Here is a 27,031-nt window from a genome sequence, read left to right on the forward strand (position 1 = left end):
GTCAGACGTTTAACCAACTGAGCCACCCAGGTACCCCTGGAGATAATTTTTATTGTCACCATTTCAGGGGGGTACTGTTGGCATCTTGTGGGTAGAGATTAGGGATACATAGGCCAGCCCCCCCCGCAACAAAGAATTATTTGATCTAAAATGTCAGTAGTGCTGAGGTTGAGAAATTATGCTCTTTTAAAACAGTTGGGTTTCATGCCTCATTTCTCCAGAAGAGGTGAAATACCCAAGGTTAGCCTCCAAAATGATGAGGTTAATTCTTTTAGAATTGGCTTTTCTTTAGTAGCAGTGAATAGTTATTAATCACCAGATTTTATTCAATGTTCTATCAGGCAAGAACTAGGGATGCAAAAGGCATTAGACATGGTCTGTTCCTTCAGGGAGTTTAGAGGTTTCTGGAGGAGGTTTAAGAGGATCTGCTTACTTTACCCTGGTTGCAGATAAACTGCCCTAGATTCCAGGAGTCACTGCATTGCAGGAGTGGCTGTACTCAGGGACCACCCTGATTCAAGTGGTGCTGCTGACTTAAAGGAACCCTCCTCATAGCTGACTCTTCCTTCCCATAGTTATGCGATGCCCACCAAAACCATGGAGGTATTGCGGCTGCAAGACCAAGGCAGCAAAATGTTCTTGGACTCAGTTCTTACCACCCATGAGCGAGTGGTTCAGGTAGGCACTCTGGGAGAAACTTGAAATGTATTTGCCTCTCCTGGTTCTTCTTCTATTTTTTTCTCCTTCTACCATGCCCTTCTCTTCCTGTTGCCTGCCCCCTGAAATGATGATGTTCTCCAGGGTTTAGTTCTTGATCCTTCCATCTCTCCTTGTGTAATACCTTCCCTCTATGCAATCTCACTCATTCCCTGGGTCTCAGTGGCCATCATAACATACCAACAACCCCCTGATACATATCTCCCAGTCCTGATGGGTTATATACTAATAACCCCTAGATAACATCTCCAGTCCTGATCTCTCCGTTGAGCTTCAAACCTGATATCCACTTATTTACTGGACTTCTCCACTGGGATATTCCACAGGTGTCCTACACTCAGCATATATAAAACCAATTGTAGAGGAACTGACGTTTTGCTTTTTAAAGTTTATTTTTTTAGGGGTGCCTGGGTGGCTCAGTTGGTTGAATCTGTGACTTTGGCTCAGGTTATGATCTTGCGGTTTGGGGGTTTGATCCCTGCTTCCAATTCTGTGTTTCCCTCTCCCTCTGCCCCTCCTCTGTCACATTCTCTCTCTCTCTCTCAAAAGTAAACACTAAAAAATTTTATTAAGTTTATTTTTTTTAATTTATTTTGAGGGCGAGAGAGAAGGAGCTTGTGAGCAGGGGGAGGAGAGGGAGGGCGAGAGACAGGGAGAGAGGGAATTCCAAGCAGGCTCCCTGCTGTCAGTGCAGGAGCTGATGTGGGGCTTGATCTCAAATAGTGACATCATGACCTGAGCCGAAATCAAGAGTTGGAGACTTAACCAACTGAGCCACCCAGATGCCCCCTAACAGCTTTATTGAGAATTTTATTCATATACAATTTACCCATTTAACATGTACAATTAAATGGGTTTTAATATATTCACAGTTAGGCAACCATCACCACAATTTTAAACAATTTCATTACCCCGAAAGGAAACTCTACCCATTTGCAGTCCCTCCTCCTTCCCTGTCCCCCCCAGCTCCTGGCAACCACAAATCTGTTCCTGCCTCTATGATCTTACCTCTTCTGGACATTTCATTTAAATGGAATTATACAATATATGGCCTTTTCTGTCTGGCTACTTCCACTTAGCATGTTTTCAAGGTTCATCCATGTTGTAGCAGGTATCAATGCTTCATTCCTTTGTATTACCAAATAATATTCCCGTGTATGGACATCACCCCTTTCTGACCCACTCAAGAAGTATATCAACAAGACGTATATATTCCATAATATATGTTCCGTAATATAACATTCCGTAACAGAATGTTAAGGTAGTAACACCTTAAATCTATTATGCTAACTTTAAAAATTAAGTACTTAACAATCTTTAGTTCTTTAAATATTATCAGAAATAAATTATTTGAGATACAGATCTTAAGAAAGATCTATCTTGCCACTGAGGCCTATAGGATAAAGTTTGATCTCTTTAGTGCCTAAATACCTTTATGATTCTCTTCCTGCTTTTCCTCTTCTCACCCCATTCATTCCAGCCATACATGGAACTCATTTTAATTCCCTAGTACTGTGTGATGCAACACACTTTACTGATTTCTTCTGCTTTGAAAACCCTCCCTATTACTGCTGAATTCTCCTAGTTTACTCCTGTTTTTCTTCAAGACTCCACCTAGAAGTTACCTTTTTTTGGAAGCTGTCTTTGACCTCCTTAGGTTAGGAGATATTTGTCTTGTGGGTTCCTGCAGCCCCCTGCATGCCCTTCTACTACACATCTGATTCGCCTCTGGATTCTCCGCACAGGGTCTGACACTAGTCCAGTCTATGTGGGTACACCTGAGTTGAATCAGAAAGTCATCCTGGACTTGATAACCTCTTGGTCCAGTTATGACATCCATTGTCTGCAGGAGCAGACACTAGCCATGACTACTATGTTGGCAAGCAGACACTTTGATGGCAAGAGGAATCCTGTAGAGGTTGGCTCTGAAACTGGCTCTGGGTGTTAATCCTCTACCCAAGGGCCCTGTAGCTCTGCTGAAGCTGACATCTGAGCCCCTGCCATGTCTGCCCAATCACCTGGCTTTCAGTGCTCTCTCTTAGAGCATCTTCTTTCCTTTGCAGATCAGCGGTTTGAGTGCTACATTTGCAGAGATTTTCTTGGAAATAATCCAAAGCAATCTTCCTGAAGGAGTCAGATTGTCAGTGAAGGAGGTATGTGCTAGTTTGAGAAGAGGCCCCCTGGTGGCCCACCTGTGTTCAATATGGATAAGAGCATCTGGCTTTAGAAACAAGACAGAAATGTGGGTAATTTAGCCCAGATAATAAACAGGAAAGGTTTGCAGACTGGTATAACTGTGGTCATTATCCTGCCTCTTCCAATGGATCAGGGATGATCCTTTATGGACCACAGGAGCAGAACTCCATCACAGTATCCTGGTGTTAGGGGTGAACCCATAGTTGTGTGCAGAAATAACATGATTTAAGATTACATACAGTCTAATTAATCAGAACACAAATAAGGAAATGTACTTTAAAGAAGAGTTTCCTGGACCTTTAAGGCTTGACTGTAGCCTGACTGAAGAATGCCAATCAGAAGGAAATTTGGCATGCAAAACTTAGAAAACATTAGGAACTTCAGCCTAAATACTGAGTATTTGGGTCCATATGCCAAGACAAGGCTTGTTATGACACAGATACATCAGGTCATTTTAGACTGATGCAATTTGCTGCATCCAGCTCTCCTTGTTCTGAGTCCATGCTTGTTAATTCTCTTCTTGTTATTCAGGTTTCACACAGATCTGTATACAGGAGAAAATGTGCTGGTCATGCTGACTTAAATATTCCAGTCCTTATGTCTTTCCTATTGTAGATGGAGAATTTGGGCATTGCCTCTCTTTAAATGCTTCTAATGATATACTCAGCATTCTGACATTAATTCTTTATATGTCTGTCTTCTCTCACCAGACTTAAGTTCATTTAAGGCAGGGAGGAAGTCCGATTCAACTTAGAATCCCTAGTATCTAATATAAGTCTCATGAAAAGTTAGTTGAATCTGAATCATTCTCTACAGAGCTGTCTGATGGCTTTTTTTAACGTGTATTTATTTATTTTTGAGAGAGAGAGTGTGAGCAGGGGAGAGGGACAGGAAGAGTGGGAGAGGATCCCAAGCAGGCTCCATGCTCAGCACAGAGCCTGACTCAGGGCTTGATCCCACAAACTGTGAGATCATGACCTGAACCAAAATCAAGAGTCATATGCTTAACCGAGTGAGCCACCCAGATGCCCTGCTTTTTTTTTTTTTTTAATGCTGTGTATGTATGAATAACTGAAAGCTCTGTAGTAATTCTCACTTACTTTCTTTTTCTTCTCCCCAGCACACTGAAGAAGACTTCAAAGGAAGGTTCAAAGCTCGGCCAGAACTGGAAGAACTGTTGGCTAAGTTGAACTAGCTCATTGCAAACCCTTTCAAGCCAGGACTGGTGATATTGAGTGCCAAGGGGAAGAGCTTCCTGGGTGGTCAAAATTAAGAAGATCCTTTAGATATTGTAACTACCCATCCCCATTAGCCAGGAATGCCTCCTCTCTTATATGGAGGAGTGTTGCCGATTACCACTTTCCTTTGAGCCAACCTAAGACATCCTTCATCTAATAAAAATCTGCAGCTGGTGGACATGTGCGTATGTGAGAAGTCCATCCATCCTGTGGAGTATCTTTTATTTTTTTATTTTAAGATTTTATTTTTAAGTAATCTCTACACCCACCCAGCAGCGTGGGGCTTGAACTCACAACCCCAAGATCAAGAGTCATATGCTCCACTGACTGAGCCAGCCAGCTGCCCTGTGGAGTATCTTTAAGGGATTCTATTTTCTCTTTAGCACAAAAACATACTTCCTTTCAATATTTCTCCAGTTAGAGTGATCTCATTCTTTAAAGCAATCTGGCATTGAGTCTTTTAGTGAAACAGAGGATCATAAGTAAACTTGGGTAGAAGGAATAGGGACGGGGCTTTTGGTTTTGCTTATGAAAAAAGCTCTCCAGATAGAAACAAGGTCTGTCCATAGTGAAAAAAATTGCTTTGTGGGGCAGTGAGTGACTTGTCATATTCAGGCAGATGTTACATAACTGCTAATTAGGGTTACCTGGAGTGGGTTTAAACAAAGAATTAAAGTTGATTTTGGTCAGGGGTCAGAAAACTACTGCTTGTGAGCCAAGCCCCACTGACTGCCTGCTTGTTTATTTGTTTTAATGTTTGTTTGTTTGTTTGTTTCTTTCTTTCTTTATTTAGAGAGCATGAGTGGGGTAGGGGCAGAGAGGAAGAGAGAGAGAGGAAGAGTGGGAATCCCAAGCAGGCTCTGTGCTGTGAGTGCATCTGACAAAGGGGCTCAGTCTTATGAACTGTGAGATCATGGCTTGAGCTGAAATCAAGAGTTGGATGATTAACCAACTGAGCCACCCCGGCACCCCGCGCTTTTTTTTTTTTTCTTTTTTTAAGTAATTCATTGAGGTGAAATTCACAAACCACAAAATTAACCATTTTAAAACAAACAATTCAGTGGTATTTAATGCATTCACAATGTTATACAACTACCACCTATATCTAGTTCTAAAACCCCATTGCCTATTTATTGGAACAGAGCCACGGTCACTCATTTACATGTCATCTATGGCTGCTTTCACACTGGCAGCTGAGTAGTTGCGACACAGACTGTAAAACCAAAACATTCATTATGTGTCCTTTATAAAAACAGTCAATCCCTGATCTAAGTCACTGATTCTCAAACTTAAGTGTGTATCAGGATCACCTGGAGAGCTTTTTTAAACATAAATTGCTGCTCTTACCCCCAGATTTTCTGACTTAGTAGATCTTGAATGAGGGCCTATAATTTGAATTTCTTACACATTCCTAGGTGATGCTGATGCTACTGGTCCAGGGTTAACTTTTTGTTTTAACGTTTATTTTTGAGAGACTGAGCAGGAGATGAGCAGGAGAGGGCAGGAGGGGGGCAGAGAGAGGAAGACACGGAATCTAAAGCAGGCTCTGGGCTCTGAGCTGTAAGCACAGAGCCTGACGCAGGGCTTGAACTCATGAACCATGAGATCATGACCTGGGCCGAAGTTGGATGCTTAACTGACTGAGCCACCCAGGCCCCCCCAGGATTACCTCTTTGAGAACCATTAGTCTAAGTGACCTCTAATGTTTTTCCTATTTTGAACATTAGTTCGTTCATACTTCTGTACATAATAGCTATCATTTATTGAGCTAGACCCTGCTCAAGGTACTAAATGAGCGCTAATCCTTACACCAGTCTTTTAGGGTGTGTATAGGAGTGTGCATGTGGATGGGTATCTGTGTATGTGAAAAGGTTATGTGTGAGTGGTGTGTCTGAGTATGCATGAGTGTATCTCACATTTACTGAGCCCTCATTATATCTATGTACTTTATAAAGATTATCCTTGAGGTTGATAGTATTCCAGTTTATACATGGAGAAACTGAGGTTTGGAGAGATGAAGTGACTTCCTTTTCCTGAAGGGTCACATAGCTAATAAGTGGCAGATCTTTCTCCTCGCTTCTTGTGGGATACTCCTACACAGAGGTCTGTGGGAGCCCAGAGCAGTCTTAGCATTGCAGGTACTTTTCTGAAACTCAGCAGTTTCAGTCCTGATGTTATTATGGTTTCTTTGCCTTGGTCTCTAAAGGCAGTAAGAAGAAACTCAAGATTTCCTTCCAAGGTATAACCCTAAGGGGTCAAGAGAGCAGATACCCTCAATTAAAATGCTTCACTGAATTCCCATTGGAAGTTCAGCAGGCTATTACTTCCAAGTGAACCCCACTGGGAGTGTGGGCAGAATTTTTTAGGTGAAGACTGGTATTTTGGTTGTAGAATTATTCATTGCTGAGTCTCCTTTAGAGAAGATAAAAGAGAAGTTGCTAACGATGAGTGTAAATTTGGGGGATGTATAGTGACATGAAGATAAAAAGATGAATAAACACATGTTTGCAAACACACACACACTGTCCCCATATCTATCATATGGACTCCATTTAGGAACCTGGAAAACAGCATTTCTTTTCAGTTTCCCACTTTTCCTTGTTATTGATTTGTGGAAGCAGGACACAGGATTTCATAAACTGAGAAGATATTAGAGCTGAAGAACATTAGGACCCAGCCAGCCTAACCCTCTCTTTTAGCAGGTGTGGGTTAGGGGCCAAGGAAAGGCAGTGCTTTACCCAAGGTCACTGGGCACCTTATTGGCAGAGCTGGGAGCAGGATTTAGATCTCTTGATTCCCAGTCCATCCCTTTCCATTACATCATGGAGGGATGAGTCAGGCTTATCTCGTAAATAGGAGGCAGCTGGGTTCTGTCACCTTGGAGTCTTATGTCACTGACCTCGTTGATTTTTCCTCTTGCCAGAGTCAAAGAGCTTTTGTTACTCATTAGTCTGCCCTGAAATAAGTGGAAATTGCTCCTAATGTCTTATCCTGGCAAGAAGGATGGGAGATATTCTGATTGCTAGAACCTCAGAGTTACGATGACAAGCTTCATTTGACTCTCTAGAGTGAGGCCCATAAGGAAATGGACTTTCCTAGAATCACATGGCAGTGAAATCAAATGGAATGCAAGTCTTCTGGCTCTAGGTTGAAAATACCTTGGCCACCCTCCCTGAGAAAACTTATTATAAAGGAAAGAGTCAGACAAACTTGGGCTAGTCCTAGTTCCTGCACTTATTAGTCTTAAGGCCTCAGGTGAATTATTTTCACCTCATAAACCTCAGTTTTCTGATCTGTAAAGTGGAAAGAATCCCTTTAGCAGTTAGAGACAGAGATAATGTATACAATGGGCTAGCAAGTGCTCAGTAAATGTTGGATTACCTTCCCTTCTAAACTTCTTCAGCATACTTTTTAAAGAGTTTTTTAGAGTTTTTTAAAGTATAGCTTAAAAAATATATAGTAAAACAACCTATCTTAAGTGTATATTTGATCAGTTTAAAAAAATAGTCACCCCTAGAAGTACACTTCTAGCAAGATAAAGAACACTTCCATAACCCCAGAAAGTTCCTTGACATTCGTTCATTCTTCCTCAGAAGCAATCATTAATATCATTTCTAGTGCCACAGATTAGTTTTGCTTTTCTAGTATTACATATAAATATCACAGTATATACCCTTTTGTGTCTGATTTCATTTACCCTGTTTTATCCATGTTGTTGTGTCTATCAATAGTTCATCCCTTCAGCATACTTTTAGTTTTCAATGTCCTGGTTAGCGTTAAACTGTGCCCAGAACCACCATGAAAACATGAGGGGTAGGCAGAAGAGACAAGATGAAAGATCAATGGATTGGGATTCAGAACATCTGGGTGCTAGTTTTGGCTCCATCAATACATAACCTTCGGGATGATCCGTTTTGATCTTCATTTGAAAGATGAGATAATTGACCCAGCAGGGAAACCGACTTGTCCAAGGTCACTGTGTTAGCCAGTGAGAGCCAGAGATAGCTCCAGTTTACTCAATTCCTGGTCAGTGCATATCACTGAGATTTTCAGAAATGAATCTTTATGTAGATCAGTAACTTTCAAGAAGGACTGAATGCCTGGATTGAATGGGCAGTCTTCCTAGGTAAGGCCAGCAAATTCCTTAGCTTCATGTTTTAGTCCCTTTCTTCTAGCTAAGGATGCCTTGTTCTGCTACCACAGAAATTGGCAGCTGGAAATTGGCAGCTGTGGATTCTGAGAGTGTTTTAGTTGCAGGTAAATGGAATCTGGACATTTTGGGCATTCAAACACTGTAGCAATGCTCAGAGACCCCTATTTCTAGGGTGTAAATTGTACCTAAGGAAAGAAAGCTCTCTGCGCAAGCACTAGGTATGTCTAGAACTAGACCTGCTGGAAAGGCAGTGCACACAGAATTGGCCAATGTGTCTTGTGCTGGTTTAATCTGTGCTTTGATATCTTTGTGCCATTTTTGTCTTCAAATGTCTGGTTTCCCTGGAGAATCTGAAATGACTCATTTAGTTCTTATAAATCTCCCTGGAATGACTTTCATTCCCAGTCATTTCAGATTTAGCTCACCATTTAGACAGAATGCCCAGGCTCTGAAAGATGCCTGAGCTCCAGAGAATGAAAACTCTTCAGAAGAAAGCTGCTGGAAAAGAATCCCTCCCACTTCTGCCAGCTTTAAGTCCCTGCTGGAGCAGAGTAGGGAACTCTATCATTCTATACAGCGGACAGTGTAAGGTTTCAACCTGGACTGGCTCCAGTTCTCTTTAGATTTCTAGTCAGCAGCCCAAGGACTTAGCCTCGCAACTTTACCTGAGGAAGGGAGTGGGAGGCATCTCTTATTACTCATCTAGTAAAATGCCATTACAGTGCACCTTTGTCCTGAGCACAGGCCAAGTCCCCAGCTAAAGACCTTGCAGGGAAGGGCCAACTCTTGAGTCTGCCCTAGGCCTAGCCAAGGGTGGCATCCACCCAGCCAAGAGGTCTCTCCACTCATCCCTGGCACCAAGCCTCTGTACACAGGTAAGTATAGGTTATATAGGGATAAGCACGGACCACCTTAAATTACAGCTCCATGGCTATGGGCTCCAGAGCTGAGAGACTTAAAAAACGTGCCAATCTATAACCCTGTGGGCAATGTGTACTGGTGAATCTTTAAAACACTAAAAAAAGAAAAAGAAAGAAAAGGTAGTATTTATAGAGTCTATGTAGTTACTATTTGTTAAACATTATATTAAGCACTGAATGACTATGAGAACACAGAACAGAGAACAGCATAGACTTTAGAATAAGACTTGAAAGTCTGACCCCCAAACTGACGTTTATTTCCTCCTCTGTAAATGGGAGCTAATGGAATAATTATGGGGATTAAATGACAAAATGTAACTCGGTAGAGTGCCTAGCACACAATAATAATCACAATAATAGGCAATATTTAGTGAATGCTTCCTGTGTACCACACAGTTTCTAACTCATTCAACAACTTTATAAGGAAGGTCTACATTTATTAGTTTTAAGGCCTATGGTGTGTATTTTACAGAAGAAAAAAACAGATCCTGAGATGTTAACTAATTTGCCCCAAATCACACACCTTAAGTGGCATAGTGGGATTTGAAAGCATTGTATCATAGGGATTGAGACAAAACGATGGAACCAAACAGCCTGGGTTAAATGCTTCATAACTATTATAATATATAACATAACATTTATATTATATATGACACACATATATAATATACATAAATATAATATTTATAAGAGTTTTAATAGTTCAAAATATGCTAGTAATTTTTATTATTTGCTATTTATATATTGTCCCTCATTTAATTCTCTAAGTATGTGTATTAAACAGGAATTATCCCCATTTACTTTGAGGAAACAGATTTGGGTGGCAACAGAGCCCTCTTTACCCAGATATATCCTGTGACCCACCCAGTGTTAGCTCCCTGGTAGAGCTGGAGTCCTAAAAAAGTTACACTTAGCTGGTTTAGTTTCCTCCTGCTAAGGAGGTCCTTCTAACCTTCCCCTTTGCTAGAATCCCACCTACCTTACCCACAGTCTATCATTTCTATTTTAATTACACAAATTAACACATAGATACATTCCTGTTGTAAAAGACTTGAATATATAAGCAAATACAGTTCTTATTGGAGTTTTACATTGTGACCATTTATCCACTCTTTAAACAATGCAATGAATGTAACAGTATATACATCTTGTAAAAATATATTTAAGAGGGCTCCTAAAAAAGGAATTTCTATTGCAATATTTTAATTTTTTCTAAGTTTTTATTTTAAGTAATCTCTACACCTAAAGTGGGGCCTGAATTCGTGACCCTGAGATTAAGAGTTACATACTCTTCTGAATGAGCCAGCCAGGTACCCCGCTGTTGAAATATTTATTTATTTAAAATTTTTTTTTAACGTTTATTTATTTTTGAGACAGGGAGAGACAGCATGAATGGGGGAGGGTGAGAGAGAGAGGGAGACACAGAATCCGAAACAGGCTCCAGGCTCCGAGCTGTCAGCACAGAGCCCGACGCGGGGCTCAAACTCACGGACCGCGAGATCATGACCTGAGCCGAAGTCGGACGCTTAACCGACTGAGCCACCCAGGCGCCCCTGAAATATTTAAAGTATTTATAGATCCCATCAAATTGTCCTCCAAAAGCTTTACTAATTTATTATCCCTTTAAGTGTGATTGTGCCTGTTCTTCATTCTCACCAGTACTGGTCATTATAAATACTTTTAATTTTTGTCAATAGAAATAGCTAATAACCACTTTAACTTTTTTATGTTTCAATTGGGTTTGCTTTTTCTCACTGATTTCTAGGTACTTTTTACTTGTGCAGATGGTATTGTTACATATGTTACAAATAGGTAATGTCTCCTTTATCATTAAAGGTTCACCTCAACTAACTCCCTTGAGATTCTTGCTGACAGCTGCAGGCCACACTGCTCCCTCTGATGACTCAGCATTGAGCAGACATGCACCCCAAAGAGATTCATCTCTCTCTATATGCCAGTCATCCCATTGTAATTGGATTTTATTGTTCTTTAAACTTGTATTCCTCCTGTCTTCTACCCTCTTCTCTTTCCTCCCCAGTCACCAACAAAGACTCAAAGTAGTTTTAGGGCCTACAATACTTCAGATTTGTGCTTCCAACAGATGCTCAAGAAATGTAACTGATGATGAGAGCATATGCCCCTTTGCATTCCAGCTTCTGTGGCAAGAGTCACTCTTCTAACTCCCTTCCCACTCCCAAATGCCTCATAGGGCTAGGCAGAAAGTAATAGAATGGGTAATGTAGTTTCATGGAAGGAAATGAAAATCAATGGCAACTGTTAACAATTGGAGAACATAACCACCTAAAAGAAGCATCCATATTCAGCTCCAGCAAATTACTGTCCAGTAGGAATATAAGCTCCATGTTGATAGCTTCTCCAGTTTTTAAAATCTGAAAATCTGTATTTTATGTTAAATGTGCCTTTTAAATGTCAGGCCAACATTGTGTATTTCCTGGGCTGGAAGCACGCTGAGGTCAGACTGTATCTGTATGCACATAAGAGGCACTCGATGTTTATTTTCCCATTTGTTTTCTTCCTTCCTTAGACTGAATGAAACGTCCAGAACAACTAATGAAAGATAAAGGCACTTATATAATGGCCAGTAATTAGTTGTTCTAATGCTGTTTTATTTATTTCTATCTCTCAAACCAGACTAAGAAACATGAAAGAAGAGATCCTATTATTTATCACATCAGATCATATTATTCATTCACACAGTACCTGGCACATGGGAAGGTCTCAGAAAAACTTGCTGTGTTGAACCAATTACTCAATAAATGAAGACCTGATTAGGTAATCAGTTTACATTTAGATTGTGAATTTACTTTTAAAATTAAACATCCATGTAATCGGCTCAGTACCTGGCACACTGACCCAAGATGTAAGGTAAGACAGCATCCCTTAACCCAACTCTTTGTTTTACTTGGCAAATATCAGTTGACATTTAATACTGGTGTAACATGGTAGGTGAGGATGTGTGGGATTGCACAATGAAAATATGACAGCTCTTTACAGCAGTCATGTCCAAACCCATGGCTGTCTGGCTCTCAAAGTCAGTCTTGGCCAGACAATCCCCATGTTCTACACCTCTCGGCCCAAACTTCCACTGTTCAGGACTTCTTCCTCCTATGATCTCTCTGGGCTGGTTTCTTCAGGGACATCCTCTGGGGATAGGTGGTTTGGGGTCTCAGTGGTGAGCACTGCCTTGCTCTTTCCTCCTCTGCAGCTCCTCCCGCCGCCTTGCCTGATGTTCACTCATGCAGTCCCTGAAGGCCTGTACCTGTGGCTGACATTGTCGCCAGTCCTGGTGTTGGGCCATGCACTCCTGTACTGCATAGTGGGAAGCAGCACAACCAGAGCGGGAAATCAGCTGGTCCAGCGGATCCTCTTCCTCATCCTCCTTCTTCACCTGTCGGGCCCAAGTATGGCCTTGAGTTGACATCTTTGAGAATCTCTGGAATAATGGAGGCAAAGTTAGAGTAGGAATGTGATTATGAGGTTCCATTACTATCAATAACATTGACCAAACTGCACTGTTATAGCCTATCTGTGCATCTGTCTCCCCTTGCAGAGGTAAGCTTATTTGAGAACAGATATTGGGCCTGATTCATTGGTGCCATCAGTACTAGGCCTGGCAAGAGAGCAGATCTGTAAAACGGTTTGAACTCAATAGAATGACATAAAGTATATGAGAATGTTTGGCACAGCACTAAATAAGCTTGAATGGATTTTGCTAACGGAATTTGAATTAGGTGAAATGTCACCTTTTTGCAGCAGATGTCTCCCCAAAAGAATGAATCTCTCCTTTCCTCCTATTAGCCTTTTCCTATGGCTGGAAAAGAACATAGTTTAACACTTGGGAGATTACCCAAATATGGGTAGCGTTTGACATACAGGAGGAATGGAGAGTTCAGTTTAGCTGTAGCATAGAGTGTGCATGGGCGCATAAGTCTGTGAGATGAGAGTACTTAATGTGAGGTTGATTTGCCCAGACTGTCTTCCCAAGATCATCTGCCTCAGAGCACCCAGCAGAAAGCAGCCTACAGAAGGAACTTGAGAAAGCTTTGAAGGGAAATAACCTCAGCCTTTGAACAAATTTCACCATGACAGGCTTTAAAGGAACTAGCACTCTTCAATGCCTTTCCTGTTTCTCTGATTCATTCAACAAATGATTATTGAGTACCTATCATGTACCAGGTACAACGCAAGAATTGAGGATACAGGAGTGACCAAGACGGATGTATTTCCTGCCTTATTGGAATTTACCCTTCAGTGCCTTTCCTGTGTCTCTGATTCATTCAACAAATGATCAATGAGAACCTATCATGTACCAGGCACTATGCTAGAGTTGAGGATACAGGAGTGACCAAGACGGATATAGTTCCTGCCTTAATGGAGTTTACAATCTAGACAATAAACAGGTTACCACACAGTGTGTACAGATAGCTAAGATTGGGAACACACTAGAGGATCACCTAATCCAGACATGGCAGGAACAGGCTGAGTAGGCTTCCTGGAAGAAGTGATTTCTAAACTGAGACTTGAAGGATGAATAGGAGTTAGCCAAGCATGGGGAGAAACAATACGGGTAGTCAATGGAAGAGCAGGGTCAGGGGTTGAGACAGAATTTGACACAGGAGAGGAACTCAAAGTTCTGTATGACTAGGGAATAACAAATGAAATCGGCACTATGAGAAAATATCTGATCATAGCAAGGTCTTGCTGGCCACGTTAAGCCAACATAGCCTACCCAAAACTCATTTGCTTTGGAGGCAGTATAACTTAAGGAAGTAGGTGGGTAATAGGTTTTGAAAAGAGACTAAGATTGGAAACCTAGCTTTGTTACTGACTCACTGGGTGACCTTAAGAAAATCACTTCATAATCTCTCTTGAAAAAGAGTTCACATCTACCTCACAAGACTGTTGAAGACTAAATGACATAGTGCACGTAAGCCTGGCATGTCCAAAGACTTCAATAAATAAGTTTTTATTACTGTACAGAAAAAGTGCCCTGGATTCTAAGCCAAGAGAACTAGGTTCGAATCCTGACACCACGTTTTACCATACAATCTTCTTAGCTTCCTCCTTAATAATACTGAACTCATACAACTAATATAAGGATTAATATGATAATGGACGACAAATGCATGCGCGACAACAGGGCTCACAGTAAATGCGACGGTACTCTTTCCCCATCACATCCTGGCTTCAGTCTTCCCTGAAGGAAAAAGAGGAAGACCCATGGTTGGAGATCAGGGCAAGCAAATGGTCGGCAGCGGGATGGCTGAGACTGGCCTGGACTAGGAAGACATAGGAAAGCAGAGAAATTCATGTGTCCAAGGCACCTGCAGCTTCCACTTTAAAGTCTCCCACTTTAAGAAGACTCAAGCGCGCGCGCGGCAGCCAACCGCAGCCCCGCTGTGCCAGCTAAGCCTTACTGCGCAAGGACGCGGTACAGAGTGCTCACCGAGCAACAGGTGGAACACGAGAATTTGGACGCGCGTTCCTGCACGTCGCGGTCGGTCTGGTAGGCAGTTGTAACTCTCCCGACACTCCGACCGGAAACCAGCCTGTAAGGGAGCTTGAGAGCGGAAGTGGGGAACAGGGACCCGCCGCGCATAATCATTGGCGACCTCTCAGTAGAGATTCCGCCCTCCAAACTCGTCGCAGCCCCTTCTGGGACCCACTTCCGGCGAAGAGCGGAAGAGGCGGGCAGGTGGAGGCGGGGCTAAGATGGCGGCGCCTTTGAGGATTCAGAGCGACTGGGCCCAAGCCCTCAGGTGAACAAAGGCCCAGACCCGGGACGGAGGAGGCGGGTAACGCGTGTTGTCTTTGCGTTAAGGAGCGCTGTACCCAGTCCAGGATAGGGATTACCTCATCGATTTTTAAGGGATCCCTGGGTGTAGAAAAAGAAGTGACACATGGTCATAGGTTTTCATTCTCAGAAGAGCTGTCCTGAGGCCAAGGCAACACGTACGTGCTGTGTGATCCCAGCACCAGGATTGGGATCAATGAGTGGACAAAGACAGGCAAACTGGGAGGCAGGGAAACTCTTGGCCAAGTAGTCCTAGTCATTTAGCAAATATTTACTGTAGTTGCAAAAGTCCTAGTACTCAACCACCTACCTCCACATTGTCTTTGAGTGTATGATGGAATCCTTGTATTCTCGGACCTCCAGTGCTATGTTAGACATATTGGGCAGTTCTATTCAGGAAACAGTGTAACAACCACTATGTCCAGACCCTGTGAGTGTGGAGTTTTAAACAGTGGTTTCTGCCTTCAGGAAGCTGACAGCTTAATTGGGAATGCACAGCAAACCATTCATTCAATATCTATTTATTCATGGTATACTGTGCAAGTTATTACTGCGTGCACCAGGATGAGTACAGCAGTGCCATGAATGGCAACTGTTACTACTAAGGGTTTTTCAAATCGGAACAGTGGTGAAGATGAATAAAACATAGCTTTTTGCATTTAAGAAACTTACACTTTACTATGTGGACTAAATTACTTACTACAACACAGAATGTGTGACAAGTAATAAAGGAAGAACACTAACCTTTACTGAGGGCCAACCAGGAGAGAATGCAGGAGAGGAATAAAGAAGTTAACTTGCTTAGGATTTTGCAGCCAGTAAGTGACAGAGAGTTACTTAGTATCAACCTAGATTTTTCTGTCTCAAAAGTGTAAGTCTTTTTCATTATATCCTAAAAGTGTTAAGAGTGATGAGGTAAGGATTTGGATGATTGGAGAGGAGCATTCTAAAACATGTAAAAAGTCAGTGACCTGTTGGAATGCAGACATTGTGTACTAGTCCCTTGTTTCAATTCGTTTTCCAGATAGCTAGGTGACCTTGAGCAAGTCACTTTTTCCTGAGCTTTAGGGTTTTTTTTTAAAGTCAGTTTTCTTAATAAATGTTTATTTATTTTTATTTTTTAATATGAAATTTAATGTCAAACTGGTTTCCATACAACACCCAGTGCTCATCCCAACAGGTGCCCTCCTCAATGCCAATCACCCACTTTCCCCTCCCTCCCACCCCCCATCAACCCTCAGTTTATTCTCAGTTTTTAAGAGTCTGTTATGGTTTGGCTCCCCCCTCTCTTTTTTTTTTCCTTCTCCTCCCCCCAAAATGTTTTATTTCTTTTGAGAGAGAGAGAGAGAGAGAGAGCGCACACACAAGTGGGAGAGGGGCAGAGAGAGAGAATTCCAAGCAGGTTCCGTGCTGTCAGCACAGAGCCCATTGCCGGGCTTGAACCCCTGAACCGTGAGATTATGACCTCAGCTGAAATCAGTAATCAGATGCTCAACTGACTGAGCCACCCAGTTGCCCCTATAAAAATTTTTTAAGTTTATTTTGAGACAGAGAGACAGAGCAAGGGAGGGGCAGAGAGGGAGAGAGAGAATCCCAAGCAGACTCTGCTCTGTTAGTGTGGAGCAGGACGTGGAGCTCAATTCTAGGAACTGGGAAATCATGACCCAAGCTGAAAGCAAGAGTCAGATGTTTATTATTATTATTATTTTTTTAATTTTTTTTTTAACGTTTATTTATTTTTGAGACAGAGAGAGACAGAGCATGAACAGGGGAGGGGCAGAGAGAGGGAGACACAGAATCTGAAACAGGCTCCAGGCTCTGAGCTGTCAGCACAGAGCCCGACGCGGGGCTCGAACTCATGAACTGTGAGATCATGACCCAAGCCGAAGTCGGACGCTTAACCGACCAAGCCACCCAGGCGCCCCTATTATTATTTTTTTAATGTTTATTTATTTTTGAGAGACTCAGAGAGATAAAGTGTGAGTGGGGAAGGGGCAGAGACAGAGGGAGACACAGAATCCAAAGCGGGCTCCAGGCTCTGAGCTGTCAGCACAGACTCTGACGTGGGGCCTGAACCCACAACTGCGAGATTATGACCTGAGCTGAAGTTGGATGCTCAACCGACTGAGCCATCCAGGCGCCCCAAGAGTCAGATGTTTAAATGACTGAGCTGTCCAGGTGCCCCTGAGCTTCAGGTTTTTTGTTTGTTTGTTTTTAATGTTTGTTTGTTTTTAATCTTTAACACGGGAATAATAAAAGGCATTTTGTTAAATTGTGAGGATTAATTACACTGTTTGCAAAGTGTCTGGCACAGGACTTGGTTTCCAGTAATCCCAATAAATATCTACATATAAAGTGTTTTTTTAATTTTATTTTTTATTTTTTAAAATTTACATCCAAATTAGTTAGTATATAGTAAAACAATGATTTCAGGAGTAGATTCCTTAATGCCCCTTACCGATTTAGCCCATCCCCCCTCCCACAACCCCTCCAGCAACTGTCAGTTTGTTCTCCATATTTATGAGTCTCTTCTGTTTTCTCCCCCTCCCTGTTTTTATTTTTGTTTCCCTTCCCTTATGTTCATCTGTTTTGTCTCTTCAAGTCCTCATATGAGTGAAGTCATATGATATTTGTCTTTCTCTGACTGACTAATTTCACTTAACGTAATACCCTCCAGTTCCATCCACATAGTTGCCAAGACAAGATTTCATTCTTTTTGATTGCCGAGTAATACTCCATTGTATATATATACCACATTTTCTTTATCCATTCATCTATCGATGGACATTTGGGCTCTTTCCATACTTTGGCTATTGTTGATAGTGCTGCTATAAACATTGGGGTGCATGTGTCCCTTCGAAACAGCACACCTGTATCCCATGGATAAATGCCTAGTAGTGCAATTGCTGGGTCATAGGTTAGTTCTATTTTTAGTTTTTTGAGGAACCTCCATACTGTTTTCCAGAGTGGCTGTACCAGCTTGCATTGCCACCAACAATGCAAAAGAGATCCTCTTTCTCCACATCCTTGCCAACATCTGTTGTTGCCTGAGTTGTTAATGTTAGCCATTCTGACAGGTGTGAGGTGGTATCTCGTTGTGGTTTTGATTTGTATTTCCCTGATGCTGAGTGATGTGGAGCATTTTTTCATGTGTCGGTTGGCCATCTGGATGTCTTCCTTGGAGAAGTGTCTATTCATGTCTTTTGCCCATTTCTTCACTGGATTATTTGGGTTTGGGATGTTAAATTTGATAAGTTCCCTATAGATTTTGGATACTAACCTTTTATCTGATATGTCATTTGCAAATATCTTCTCCCATTCTGTTGGTTGCCTTTTAGTTTTGCTGATTGTTTCCTTCGCTGTGCAGAAGCTTTTTATTTTGATGAGGTCCCAGTAGTTCAGTTTTGAAAGTATTCTTTTCAAAGCTGTGCAGCTGTATGGATAGTGAACTCCCTATTGATGAAATATTTGAGTATTCATTTAACCCGTAGATATCTATGCATTAAGTGCTTAATCCATGAATATTTCTTCAGTAAATAAAGTTTGTCTTAGAATAATCTATGCCTGGATGAGATGTTATACTGGATCATACCTCAGTACTATGTCCAAACTGAAAACTATATGATCTTCTTTCCCCCTTGCACCAGTGGCATCCTTTTCAGCATTGAATGAGCCTAATTAATCTTTTGTTTCTCTTCATAGGAAGGATGAAGGGGAAGCCTGGCTGAGTTGTCACCCCCCAGGTAATGTCCATATGCCCAAAACTATATGCCTTCCCTTTAGAGAAAGGGGATTTACTACCCCTAGAAGAGAGCTTCATACTTTCTCTTGACCCCGACTCCTTGCATAATGCTCATAGTCTTCAAATGTTCTTGACCATTCACACCAACTCCTCCATTTCAGGGGAAGGCCTTAAGATTAGTTTTCCATTTGGAGGCCACAGACTTACTCAGGGAGTGATTAAGTCCCTTAGCTATATATTATTGTATTCTAAGCAGTTCTGTAGTTTCATTTGTGATTTCCTGATGATGATTCCTAGATGTATGGCTCCAGCCCTGAACTCTCTTCAAGTTCAAGCAGAGATTGAACAATTATCTGCTAGACATTAATGCTTGAAGCTCTCACTGTTCTCTTGATTTTATCAAATCTAAAACCAAGCTGAGCACTTCTCTTGTCAAACAGGCTTTCTTTCTTGATTTTCAAATTTAAGTTACCACCATTCTAGGCATCAGAATGAAAAACCTAGTCACTTCACATGTCACATCCAGATAGCTCCCAAATCCTATCAGTTATTTCTTTGAATGACACTTCTGTGTTAGTCTTATCCATTTGTTTGTAGTTATTGTGGTACTATTAAAAAAAAAAAAATTAAACTTTTTAATAAATTTGTGAGTTTTGTTTTACTGATTATCCTTAACCTCAGATACCTTTGATTCTTTATATAACTATATTCTATTTCTCTGAGAAATAGAATTTTAAACAGTCTTTTGAGGAAAATGATGCTGTATAGAAGATAGTAGCTAGGTCTCATAGTCAAGGATTTTGTTTTTAAAGATGAGAACTAATTGTAGAGCAATTAAAATACAGGTTATATGTAGAGGAGAGAAAGGCTAACTGAAAAGCTAGTGTCTTAAAGGAGAGAGAGATTCAATTAACTAAAAGACTAAGATGAAAGAAGGTGAGAGTAAGTGCAGATGTAGATAAATGCATTGGTGTGGACATAGACATTTAAGAGTGTCTTCCTTCCTCCTTTCCTTACCCTCCCTTCCTTCCTTCCTTCCTTCCTTCCTTCCTTCCTTCCTTCTTTCCTTCTTTCCTTCCTTCCTCACTTCCTTCCTGTAAGCTCTATGCCTTAATGTGGGGCTTGGCTTAAACTCATGACCTTGAGATCAAGATTCCTATGTTCTACTGACTGAACCAATTCTATTTTATAAACAGAAAACCAAGACTGAGATCATTTCAGTGACTACAGATGTAGAAAGGTCATTTTGAGGGTGTTGACAGAAGATTGGTTAAAATGATATACCCTGTGGACCAGGCATCATGGGGCAGTGGGTGAAGCCAGGAGGGAATCGTGGAGGTGGACAAAAAGCACAGTTCCCTTGATCCTATTTTTGTGGCTTCTTTCTGAACTAGCACTTCACACCACTTTCCTTCCCAAAGCTTCTTTGCTAGATTTTCTCTATTCCAGACCTTTATCCCAGATTGTAAGTTCCTCCATTAATATCCTTCAGCTACCTTTTTATGACTGTTTTAACCAAACTGGTATTTTGTTGTTGTGTTTTGTCTTTTTGTTTTTTTAATTTATTTTTTTCCAAACTAGTTTTTTTTTTTTTTAATTTTTTTTTTCAACGTTTATTTATTTTTGGGACAGAGGGAGACAGAGCATGAACGGGGGAGGGGCAGAGAGAGAGGGAGACACAGAATCGGAAACAGGCTCCAGGCTCCGAGCCATCAGCCCAGAGCCTGACGCGGGGCTCGAACTCACGGACCGCGAGATCGTGACCTGGCTGAAGTCGGACACTTAACCGACTGCGCCACCCAGGCGCCCCCCAAACTAGTATTTTTAAAAAATTTTTTTAATATCTATTTATTTTTGAGAGAGAGAGAGAGAGAGACAGAGTGTGTGCAGGGGAGGGGCAGAGAGAGAGGAAGGCACAGAATCCGAAACAGGTTCCAGGCTCTGAGGTGTCAGCACAGAGCCCGATGCAAGGCTCAAACCCACAAACTAGGAGATCATGACCTGAGCTGAAGTCAGAGGCTTAACCGACTGAGCCACCCAGGTGCCCCAAACTGGTATTTTTTTTTTTTTAATTTTTTTTTTTTTAACGTTTATTTATTTTTGAGACAGAGAGAGACAGAGCGTGAATGGGGGAGGGTCAGCGAGAGGGAGACACAGAATCTGATACAGGCTCCAGGCTCTGAGCTGTCAGCACAGAGCCCGACGCGGGGCTTGAACTCACTGACCGTGAGATCATGACCTGAGCCGAAGTCAGCCGCTTAACTGACTGAGCCACCCAGGCGCCCCCAAACTGGTATTTTTTTAATGTTAATGGCAAAGAAACTTATTTAAAACATTTTTTGTTTTTAATATTTATTTATTTTTGAGAGAGAGCGAGAGAAATGGAGCATGAGTGGGGGAGAGGCAGAAAGAGAGGGAGACACAGAATCCAAAGTAGGCTCCAGGCTCTGAGCTGTCAGCACAGAACCCCCGTGGGGCTCAAACTCATGACCCACGAGACCATGACCTGAGCCGAATTCGAATGCTTAATAACTGAGTTACCCTGGCACCCCACCAAACTGGTATTTCAAAACAATTTTTAAAAAAATTATATATAGAGCATGGGGAAGGGGGGGATAGAGGGAGAGGGGAAGAGAGACAGAGAATATCCTAAGCAGGCTCCATGTTCAGTGTGGAGCCTGATGTTGGGCTTGATCTCACAATCTTGACTCCATGACCTAACCAACTAAGCCACCCAGACGTCCCTAACCAAACTGTTACATTAATTGATGCCTTCTCCCTATCTTGTTCTTTCTAATTTTCTTTTATTCTTGACATGCTCCTCCCTGACTTGGAGTTTCCTTTCCCTTATATTCTGCCTAGCCCTATCTTTCTATCCTCTGTCTAGGTGTAATCTTTCAAGGTTCTACTTAAATCCCACCCTCTCTAGGAAGCACTCCTACTCTGTGTGAATCCTTGATGTTTTCTACTCCCCTCTTACTCCTAGAATTTCAGTTTAGTGCAATAATTATTTACTGAATAATTTGTAGACCCTGATCATTTCTGAACTCAAGGACTTTATAGTCTAATAGGGAGGTCAGACATATAAAGTGTATTATGGGCTCTTACAGAAGTGTATATATAAAGTGCAGAAGAAGAATAGAAGAGAATGTTTTTAACTCCATTCTACCATCTGCTTATGTTTATGTGTAGGATGTCTTATTTAGCCCTCATCACTGCAAAAACAGTGGTCTACTTAGGCAAATTTTCTAGGTTACTGAAGCTTAATTCTTTGCTATGTATTATATATATATATCTACAGTACATATATATATATACATATATATATGTACTGTAGATAAATACATCTGTGCATGTTGGTCTTTATCTTTCATTCTGAAAGAATTCCATTTCACAGTCCGTAAAACTGAATTTGAGATCACTCTAGTAGCTTTCTTACAAATGCCGTATCACATCTCTAAATCTTTGTCCTAGGTTTTAGCTCTTGAGTGTACTCCCTCCCAAATTAGGTTCACTTAGGACAGTGCTCTTCCCACTTCACGTCACTTTAACACAAGTACCTTCTATTCTTCCATGAGCCAATTTCCTACCATAAGTACAAATGCCTGAATTGGGTCTTCAAGGAGAACAATGTTGAGTTCTTATTATTTTCTTGAGACATGCTTCTTTTGTGCTATGTAGGGAAACCAACTTTGTATGGTAGCCTGACTTGTCAAGGAATTGGCCTCGATGGCATCCCAGAAGTTACAGCTTCAGAAGGATTTATTGTGAATGAAATAAATAAGGTAGGTTTTTATGTCTTCTAGATGACACCGAGTCCAAAACTGGGTAGTACCTATATATCTACTGTAAATATGTATACTGTTATTTGTATATCTGTGTTATCTTTACTTGTATAGTAATCACAGTTTTTACGCCTTTGAATGTCAAGAGTTTTTTTTTCTTTTGTAGTTACATATACTTTTAGATACTTCTAGTTACGTATACTTAGTCTTACTTCCCTTATATCAGCGCTATTCAGTAGGTAAAATAATGTAAACCCCATATGTAATTTTAAACTTTCTAGGAACCACATAAAAAAGGTAAAAAGAAACGGTTGAAATTAATTTTAATAATATATTTTATTTAACCCAGTAGATCTAAAATATTATTTCAACCTATAATTAATATTAAGAAATTGTTAATGAGATATTATACATTCCGTTTTTCTTACTGAGTTTTTGACATCCTGTGTATATTTTACATTTACCACACATCTCAATTCAGACTCTAATTTTTTATTGAAAATACTTGATAAATGTATTTAGGTTCTATAAAATTTACAGGTGAGAACACAGATTCACATACCCAAGTAGTTCCAAATATACTTAAAAAGTTTTCCAAAAACTGAGTCAAGTATTAGTTTTTAAATTAAATTTTAAATAAAATAAAAATGCAGCTCTTCATTTGCACTGGCCGTATTTCAAATGCTCAATAACCTCATGTGGCCAGTATCTACCATATTGGACAGCATAGCCTTTATCTGGCTAGGCCTTGATGAAGACCTACGTTAATAGTACTTAATAGTTTTTCTCATTGGTCTTTGAAGTAAGTAGATGGCTAAACTAAGTACAGTAAAACCTTGGATTGCGAGTAACCTTTTCTGTGAGTATTCTGCAAGATGATTAATCATTTCTAATAAATGTTAACTTGTTAAAGGAGCAGTGTCCTGCAATACGAGTAGAATATGACACCCAATATTACATAATCACAACTGAGCCAATGGTTCTTAAAATTTGCCTTGATAAATGAATGCTTTGGATTAAAAGCATGTTTCTGTAATGAATTATGCTTGGGGTTTTACTGTGTTGCAGAACCCAAGATCTGACTTTCCTTACTCATTCTGATGGCTGTAGTCAGTATGCTCTGGTGGGTAACCTGATTCCCAAAGGGGAAACCAGCCTTTCTTTTTTTTCTCTTTTAATGTGTAATTAAATGGAGATGATATTCTACCTATAGGCTGGTTAATGGGGAGTGAGACTGCATATGAATGAAACTATAAAATATTACAAAAGTGAGTTTTTGTTTATCATAACAATCCCGTGGTATTGATATTTTAAATTCCCATTTTGCATGTAAGCAAACAGATTGAGAGGTTAATTAACCCTAGTAATCAAATCTAGTTAGACTGTATGCCAGAATTGAAACCAGTTCTATAAACTTCCAAATATGAACACCAGCTTGCAAGCCTACATTTTTCCCAGGTGTTTTGCCAGCCATAGCGTCAGTTCTGATTTCCTTTCTTCCCTTCATACGTAGGCCCTGATACAATCCTTATCTCTTCCAACCTCATTGTTAATTTCTGCCAGTGTACCTGCTAGGTAAGACAGTAAGTGGTTATAGTTGAACATTCATTTGTTTCCTAATTGCCCTGAGTTACTTTGTGGTCAACTTTTGCAGTTGCTACATCGTTCTATTAAACAGTAGATTATGCTTAAATACATAATCCTGGAGTATAAAAAAGTTTGACTTTGAATTTTATCTTAGCATAGAATGCTCACACTCTTCCCCCAAACCTTGTCCTGAATTTTATGTTTTGATATCCTGCAGCTTTTCATTAAAATATTTTCATTAACAGCATGATTTTCTACTGCTGATATTGGAAGGTAGTTAACATTTCTTTTCCTCCATAGTTTGTTTATGGATTATAGGCTGAATTGCTTGATTGATAAGTGAGAGAATACTATTGATTGGTGAAATCTTTCATATAATTAGTCTCAAAGAAATGAAGTCTTCTGAGAGCAAACCCAGTTCTTAACAGATGCCTGAACACTGAGTTCATGGAGTTCCTTGAATCCTTGCTGATAGGAATGTTTAAACCAGGAGAGTTTAGCTGACGCTTTAATTTTGGATACAAGAGGCAATTCCAAATCCAGGTCAGCTCTCTTGCTGCCGTATGGGCTTTGTCATGCGGTTAGAAGCAAAAACTAATTTAATGAAAAACCTGCGGGCAACCACATATGGATATGCTGGCTAAGAAAGTGCTGTTTGTATAGGTAGATATTCTGATGGTGTTTTTAAAGGAGTAGAATACTTGTAATAAGAGTATTTTGATTTTTAGTGATGAGAATATTATAATTTTGAAACTTTTTAAAAAAATATTTTATTTCTCATCTCTTCTATTTTAATTTTTTGTTTTTACTTGAGAGAGAGAGAGAGAGGGTGCACAAGCAGGGGAGAGGGACAGAGAGAGAGAGAGAGAGGGTGCACAAGCAGGGGAGAGGGACAGAGAGAGAGAGAGAGAGAGCAAGATTCTTAAGCAGCCTCCACATCCAGCACAGAGTCTGATGCGGGGCTTGATCCCACAGCCCTGGGATCATGCCCTGAGCTGAAATCAAGAATTGGGCTTTCAACCGAATGAGCCCCCCAGGCACCCCTGAAACTCTTCTTTCTAATGAACTGTGAGGACCTGTGTTTGTTGTATATAGATTAACCTTAGAAAAAGGTTTGGAAAATCTTGATTTTTGAAGACATTTTCATTGTTCAGCAGAATTTCCAGAAACTTTGAAGTACTGCTGCAAAAGAGATAACAGGTTAGGAACCATTGGGTGAGTGTGGCTCCTCAGCTTCCCTGTAGGAGATACACACTTAGATGGTGGTGCTGGTATTCTGGCAGTTAGAATAAAGGGCTGTCCTATTTGCAAGAATCCTTGAAACGTTTACCAAGCCTTTTATACCTGTATACATGCTACCTTGAAATCTTAAATGGTTACAAAGGCTGCCTTTGCAAGTTATGTCACCTGAATCTAACATCTAGTTCTAGGTGCGGTTTCCCACTATGTCACCAGTTTTCTTGCTACAACAGCTGAAAGATATGTGGTAATGACTATGCAAAAATACATGGGGAATTAATACAGCTATGGGGCGATGAGCAGTCAGTGAACATGTGTAGTCAGTTTAAGTCCTAGGTAGGAATGAGCACTGAAGTCCTGACCAGGCATACACATTGTATAAGTATACCATAATTTGCTAATTTTCTCTGGTAACTATAGATATCAGTAGTCTAACATTTTATCTAAAAGGTCTTAAAGGCGGTAAGTTTACTTTTAGACTGATTGTTTAGGCCCTAGACTTGGAATCTGGTGCTGTTTCCTCCTGTTAATCCTGTTCCCCCCATTGCTAATTGAAAGTACTGGTATTAGATTTTCTCATAAAAATTAATGCTTTCATGTTTGTCATTTTTTTTTAAAGTGTTTTTAAGTGTTTATTTATTTTGAGAGAGAAAGCACACACATGCCTGGGAGCAGGGGAGGGGCAGAGAGAGGGAGAGAGAGAATCCCCAGCAGGCTCTTATGCTGTCTTGTGTAGAGCCCCACGTGGTGTATTGATCTCGCAAACCGTGAGATCATGACCTGAGCCAAAAGCAGGAGTCAGAAGCTTGAGTGACTGAGCCACCTAAACACCCCTCGTGTTTGTCATTTGTACTTACTGTTGGTTTGTCTTCTGTGGGAGTTTACTTCACCATAAAAAGATAATGGCATCTAAGCAATACAAAATTACATTGCACCCCTTTGCATTATAAGGGCTGCTGATTTATAGGGGAGTGGTTGTGTTGTGAGCTGGGAAAGGGCGATAAGAGCGGGTACATTTAAAAGATGAAAATTTCCTATCATCCTGATGTTTTCTTTAAGAGGCTTTAATTTCACTGGAGTAACCTTATTGATGAATTTCATCTTTCCCTCTCTATTTAGAAAAGCATTCATATTTCTTGTCCGGAGGAAAACGCATCCTTGAAGTTTTTGGCACCATACACTACTTTTTCCAGAATTCATTCCAAGAGTGTAAGTATTTTGATAAAATGAGGAGAAAATAGGGACGCCTGGGTGACTCGGTCGGTTAAGCGGCCGACTTCGGCTCAGGTCATGATCTCACGGTCCGTGAGTTCAAGCCCCACGTCAGGCTCTGTGCTGACAGCTCAGAGCCTGTTTCAGATTCTGTGTCTCCCTCTCTCTGACCCTCCCCCATTCATGCTCTGTCTCTCTCTGTCTCAAAAATAAATAAATGTTAAAAAAAAATGTTAAAAAAAAAATGAGGAGAAAATATAATGGCATGTTATTTTTTCATTTTATCTGCTTGAGTGCTTATAGACATCCATAATTAATGTGCCTTTCATTTACTGTGCATTGTTAAGATAACACAGCTGAAGTGTGATTTTTGGCACAACCGGTATTTGGGTCCACATAGAATATGTACATAAATCCACTCACTGTT

At 40.7% G+C, this 27,031-nt stretch overlaps 3 protein-coding genes across 9 annotated transcripts in view; 2 read left to right on the forward strand and 1 right to left on the reverse strand.

Moving 5' to 3' along the window:
• MRPL48 (mitochondrial ribosomal protein L48) overlaps positions 1 to 4,329 on the forward strand; it is a 65,670-nt gene extending 61,341 nt beyond the window's left edge. Inside the window, exons 11-13 of the mRNA XM_086676421.1 lie at positions 576 to 678; positions 2,781 to 2,870; positions 4,034 to 4,329. Of these exons, the coding sequence (XP_086532547.1) occupies positions 576 to 678; positions 2,781 to 2,870; positions 4,034 to 4,108 (268 nt within the window). The 3' untranslated portion in view covers positions 4,109 to 4,329. The remainder of the gene's footprint in view (positions 1 to 575; positions 679 to 2,780; positions 2,871 to 4,033) is intronic.
• A 7,501-nt stretch (positions 4,330 to 11,830) lies between these two features.
• Positions 11,831 to 14,828, reverse strand: COA4 (cytochrome c oxidase assembly factor 4 homolog). 3 transcript variants are annotated; one of them, XM_025928939.2, is made up of 2 exons: positions 14,692 to 14,828; positions 11,831 to 12,678 (listed from the first exon to the last, which is right to left on the reverse strand). In XM_025928939.2, the coding sequence occupies exon 2, from the start codon at positions 12,664 to 12,666 to the stop codon at positions 12,412 to 12,414; it is 255 nt and encodes an 84-aa protein (XP_025784724.1). In that variant the 5' UTR covers positions 12,667 to 12,678; positions 14,692 to 14,828; the 3' UTR covers positions 11,831 to 12,411. The 3 variants fall into 3 exon arrangements, with proteins under 3 accessions (XP_025784724.1, XP_086534418.1, XP_086534419.1); XM_086678292.1 differs by having other exon boundaries at positions 14,570 to 14,704; XM_086678293.1 differs by lacking the exon at positions 14,692 to 14,828 and adding an exon at positions 14,393 to 14,552.
• Positions 14,829 to 14,881: 53 nt separating this feature from the next.
• Positions 14,882 to 27,031, forward strand: part of PAAF1 (proteasomal ATPase associated factor 1) — a 37,890-nt gene continuing 25,740 nt past the window's right edge. For 2 of the 5 annotated variants that reach the window (XR_015241073.1, XR_015241072.1), the window contains exons 1-4: positions 14,882 to 15,004; positions 18,742 to 18,782; positions 22,463 to 22,566; positions 26,512 to 26,601. Coding sequence is in view for 2 of the 5 variants with exons in the window: in XM_086678287.1 (XP_086534413.1) it covers positions 14,958 to 15,004; positions 18,742 to 18,782; positions 22,463 to 22,566; positions 26,512 to 26,601 (282 nt within the window). In the remaining 3 variants the exon portion in view is untranslated. Of the gene's footprint in view, positions 15,005 to 18,741; positions 18,783 to 22,462; positions 22,567 to 26,511; positions 26,602 to 27,031 lie in introns of those variants that run through there. The other 3 variants (XM_086678287.1, XM_025928179.2, XM_086678288.1) reach the window with 3 other exon arrangements.

This window comes from Puma concolor, chromosome D1 (genome assembly GCF_028749965.1).
Source record: "Puma concolor isolate L17-30 chromosome D1, mPumCon1.1.hap2, whole genome shotgun sequence".
Classification (NCBI taxonomy): Eukaryota; Metazoa; Chordata; class Mammalia; order Carnivora; family Felidae; genus Puma; species Puma concolor.